A 4,825-nucleotide genomic window follows, 5' to 3' on the forward strand; every position below is an offset into this window, starting at 1 on the left:
TTCATCCCTTTGCTCACCTACTCCCATCTCCAGAGTCTCCCCAGCCAGAAAGACAGGACAATTGGGGAGTGAGAGGGAACATTAATTTTTCCAGAGCAGACAAAGTGTGGGTTTCTGTGGAGGGGCTGTGAAGACTGACCCAGGAAATCGCGGAGGGTAGGGGGAGGTCAGAGACAGGCCAGAGGGGGGAGGGGGCAGGACGGAGGGCCCCACCCCCCACCCCCGCGAGAGGAGGGGACAGCCGGGCTCACCTGCTTGGTGACCGAGTCGATGAGCCTTACGTACAGGTCCTGCTCCGTGCGGACACCTGCCGGGGAGGCAGGAGGGCACGAGGTGAGGGCCGCGGAGCCCCGCCCGGGCATCCCAAACCTAAAAGGTCAACTGCCTTCCTTGAAAAGAGGAACAAGCGGGCGCCGCGGGCACTCAGGGCGCTCACCATTGCTGTAGAGGAGCTGTAACTTGTAGTGGGTGCCATTGTTGGTCTTCTCGTTGCCTTGTTCCTGAAAAGACAGAGTCCCTTGCTTTCCAGACCCCGAAAAGGAGAGAGAGGGGGCTTCCCTAACCCACTTCCCACTGCCTTTCTCCCAGTCACCGGGCAGCTTTGAACAGACCCCTGCCCAGGTCCGGGTCAAAGGGCAGGAGCATCTGCCGCTGTCCAAGCTCCAAAACTTTCCAAGGCTGGCGGTCACTTGACCCTCTCCAACCGTCTGTCCCTCCCCCTTCAAAATGCCCTCAGAAGCGCGACTCCGGAGCTGGGGCCACCAGACACTATGTCCAGGCTGCCTTTAAACAGGCCCCACCCAACCTGTCGGGTTCTGCCTGTCCTGCAGAAAGGTGAAGGGACCTGTCACTTGGAAGAGCAGCATTTGGCCCTGTCCCACCAGGACCGCAGCCTTGGAGCCACTAGCTCAGGGTCCCAGGTCCGGGTTCAAGAAGAACCTTGGGAAGAGCCGGCTCCAAAGCTTGAACGGTGCAGCTGAAGAGACGGAGGCCCAGAGAGCAAGAGACTTTCCTTTCCTCCCACATCACCTTCGTTTGAGATAAAATCCAGCGCCCGTACCGGGGCCTGGGCAGGGGCAGGCACTGCCTTGGGAACCAGAGTGGAAGAGAAGGCTGGGGGTGGAGGGGCAAGGCTGGGCTATGGGTTTCAACCTTGTACCTATGTAACCCACCCTGCCGCGCTGGCAGGTGCAAAATAATAATGATTAATAATAAATAACCCGGAGAAGGGCAGTGGCGGCTTTGAGTATACGTTTAAACTATGCTCTAGCTGGAAGGACTTTGCTCCGCCGTCAGTCCATGCCCAGGCTCTGCTAATGATCCAGAAGCCGGGTGCGCAGAGCCACAAGCACCGCTGCAGCGGGAGGTGTGGGCGGAGAGTTGCCGGCGGGAGAAGCTGCGGGGAAATCGACTGATTTAAGGGCTAGGGGTGAGAAGCCTCGATTTATCATCCCTGCTGATGTGAGCGGAAAAGTGTCGGGAGTGACAGATGGGATCTTTAGTGCTTTGCAAGGAGGTAGTTATTAGGCCGCGAGGGGAAGAGGGGGACCTCCGCTTACTTTGTCGTTCTCCACAAAGTCTACGAAGGCGGTGCGCTCTATCTCCACCGGCTGCCCCTGCCTGTCGTAGAGCGCCAGGACGAAGTGAAAGAAGTTGGATTTCCTCAAGTTGGAAGGAGGCTGCTTCTCAAAGTGGGCCCGGGACAGGGCTACTCCGCTGCGCACGAAGAGACACGGGGGACACCAGACACGGGGAAGGAGAGAAAGACACGAAGTTACCAACGCGCCCACGCAACATCTCAGAGGGTCAAGGGTCCATGTCCCGGTCCAGGCTTCTGAACCCCTCGGGTGCTTTTTTCTATTAGGATTAAGAAGCGGGGACTCCTTAGAGGAGTCACAGTGGCCACGGGGGTCGGGTAGCAGGGCCCACGACTCTGGACTTTGCCACCGCCAGCCGTTCCAGCCTCCGGGCATCTCATGCCCAGTAGCTCAATGTCCGGCCTTTAGTGGAGACCAAGGAATCGCGACTGCAGGCCGAAGCCCGGAGGGTCCCCCCGAGACGGCGGCCCAGGTCTTGTCGTTGTGCTGCCCCAATCTTCTTCCTCTTCCCGCCGCCGACCGGGTCAGGATTCGGAGCTGGGCCCGAGGGGTAGGGGACTAAGCGCCTCGTTATTTTTGAACAAGTGACCCTTTTCCTTCATCTTCATTGGAGTGACCTGTCCTGGCACTACTGCCCACAACGCACCACCCCCCAAGTATCTCGGAGAGGCGGTGGGAGAGAACCCCCTGGGGGCGGCTGGGAAGCCCAGAGGCCAAGTCTCGGTCCTACAGGGAGAGGCCTCACCTCCTGCTTCCCTCGCTCTTCCGAAAAGTTGCGCCTGGGACAGTGGCAGGGCAGAATCCCCTTCGACCAGTACTAGCGATCGAGGACCACCGCGGGCGACATAATACTGAGGACCCCTCCCCTAGAAGCCGAAAAGTTGAGGCAGAGCGCGTCCTCGCCTGGGGCCGAGAGTCTCCCCGCTCTAGCCGCATCTCTGGGCGGCGCCGGACAAACGCGCTGACCGCGAAAGCCGTGTTGGAGGACCCGACAGGCGCCCTGAAGCGTGTTGAGTATGTGCACACACCTTCCTGCCGACCTGTCGCGGCCGGGAACAAACTGGCCGCCAGATCACATTTAACGGGAGACTCGGGGTCCAGGCGAGCAAGCAGACGGACGGAGCTGCTCCGGGGCGCTGGGGTCGCGGGGCGTCCTGCCCCAGGACGCGAACACTCTCCCTCTTTTGAAGGGTGTAAAATTTTGACTAGACTCCCCCAACGGACAGCCTGTTCCAACTTTAACAATTACTTGATCTGGGAAAGGAGGAAAGTAGGGGAGGTGTCTTTCAGGAGCTCGGCTAGGGAACTGCGCCGTGGAGACCGGTCTGCGGCGCTGCCTGGTTTCCCTCAGCCTGCAGCCCAGCGAGTCCCCCAGACGGCCGCGGAAAGCCGCCGCCACGGCGTGCCATCTGCTGAAGGACACTGGCGCCCCCCCCGGGCTCGGGCAGGAGGGAGGGAGCCGCCGCCTGCCCCGGTCTCCTGAGCGATGCGACTTTTGCTTCCTCTCCTCCAAGGGTGGCGGCCCGGTTCGCTCTACCCGGGACACCTAGAGTCCTGGCCTGGAAAGGAGTAATTTCTCTGCGTGATGTCGGGACTGCGAGGGGCATGGCCAGGAGAGTGGATAGAGAGGCATAGTGCTGGGTAGAAGTCTTGGGGGTAAGGGGGCTGTCTCTCGCAGACAAGGTCGTGGAGATCACAAACCTCAGCTCAATAGTGGTGGTGAGGGAGGGGAAGCAGAATGTCTTCATGGGGTGGCAGCCTAGACAAGGCGTTTATTACGTCAGCAGGAGAATGCTGACAAACAAAGTCAACTTCAGGGACCAGCAAAACTAGAGGCTTGTGATCCCTGCGTTTGCGGTGCGTCTCCTTTCTTCCGTGACTCTTTCTACTGTTACTCCTTCGTCTTTTCTCTTTAGTCTCTTCTCTACCCTCACCCCCGCCTCTGTGCATCTAGTCCACTGTTTTCTCTCTGCACCCGTACCCTCCAGCCTGCCCCCCTCCCAGGGCACCCGGCCGCTCTGCCTTCCCAGGCAGGCACTCCGGCCTCTCCTGCTCCTCTAGCCACCATCTGGCCTTGGGCTCTCGGCCACCAAGAATCGGCCGGCAAGATGCGGGAGGAGAGGCGCTCGTAAGCAGCTGGGCGAAACCCGGGAGTCGCCGGGAAGCCGGCTCTCCTCCAGCGGCCGCCGCTGCCGGCTCCGGTCCTCACGCTCTGCTCCTGGCTGGGCCCGCCTCGCAGAACTAGGGGCTGAGCTAAGAGGCATCAGATACTACTTTGCTATTTTTCCGCCCAAAGAGTAGTCTGTGGGGAAGGAGTGGGGCATACAGGCAGTTCAGAAACTCGAGTGTTGGCTGCGGGATAAGTGTTCCCCTAACTGCAGCGATCTGCCTGCCGGAGGGCGAGCCCTAGCGCGCGGGGCCAGGGCGACAGATGCGGGGGAGAGAGAGCGAGCGCGAGCAGCGAGGGGGGTGACACACACACAGAGAGAGAAAGACAGTGAGAGAGAGGGAGCCAACAAGCGAGAGATTGCGAGCATAATCATTGTGCAGCCGTCTCGTTACCTCTGCGCAGCGACATTGGCGTCCACCACGCCGACATTCCGGACCCAGGACCTGACCGAATCCATCTCGGCGCCCAGCGATTTCTCTTTCAGAGCTGGTCCTCTTCCTAAAGTATCTTGGATCCCAAACATTTAAAAAGTCTGATCTACTGTCGCTTTAAAAATGAGTTACAACGCTGTCCTCACTGTTCCCAACGTTGTCACCAAACCGTCTCCTCCAAAGCAATCCAGGAAAAGGGATCAAGTGCCGAAGTTTGAGTCTCTCTGGTGAAAAAAAAATTTAAAAAGATAACCCGTCCTTTGCTTCCACGCGTGAGGTGCGGACTGATGTAGTTAAAGTTTGGGTTATATCCTCCTCAAGTTCAGATCTGCCGCCTCAGGCCCTCCGCCCTAGATCTCTCGCATCCTTCCAGTGGCAGCGCTGCCTCAAGAAAGTGATCACAATTTTGAAGCATCACCTGTTCTGGGAGAAACAGGAGGAGATTGATGGCTGCCTAATCTCTCCCCAAAAAAAAAAAAAAAAAAAAAAAAATCCCCAACAGGATCAGTTGTGAAAGGAAGGGGAAGACCCGGAGCCGAGAGGAGGCGGTGGCTGCGAGCGCTGCGGAGCCGGGCTACAGCCGCTCGCCTGCCCCATGAATGGGTTACTACGGCCCCGGGCGCGGG

At 59.1% G+C, this 4,825-nt stretch overlaps 1 protein-coding gene across 4 annotated transcripts in view; it reads right to left on the reverse strand.

Moving 5' to 3' along the window:
• Positions 1 to 4,627, reverse strand: part of EBF2 (EBF transcription factor 2) — a 190,266-nt gene extending 185,639 nt beyond the window's left edge. For 3 of the 4 annotated variants that reach the window (XM_024767731.1, XM_024767730.1, XM_024767729.1), the window contains exons 1-4: positions 4,161 to 4,291; positions 1,560 to 1,716; positions 437 to 500; positions 252 to 307 (exon numbers count right to left, since the gene is read on the reverse strand). In XM_024767731.1, coding sequence (XP_024623499.1) covers positions 252 to 307; positions 437 to 500; positions 1,560 to 1,716; positions 4,161 to 4,291 — 408 coding nt within the window. Of the gene's footprint in view, positions 1 to 251; positions 308 to 436; positions 501 to 1,559; positions 1,717 to 4,160 lie in introns of all 4 variants that reach the window. The other variant, XM_024767728.1, reaches the window with a different exon arrangement.
• Between the last annotated feature and the right edge of the window lie 198 nt (positions 4,628 to 4,825).

Source organism: Neophocaena asiaeorientalis, unplaced genomic scaffold, assembly GCF_003031525.2.
Source record: "Neophocaena asiaeorientalis asiaeorientalis breed wild unplaced genomic scaffold, Neophocaena_asiaeorientalis_V1.1 scaffold523, whole genome shotgun sequence".
NCBI lineage: Eukaryota > Metazoa > Chordata > Mammalia > Artiodactyla > Phocoenidae > Neophocaena > Neophocaena asiaeorientalis.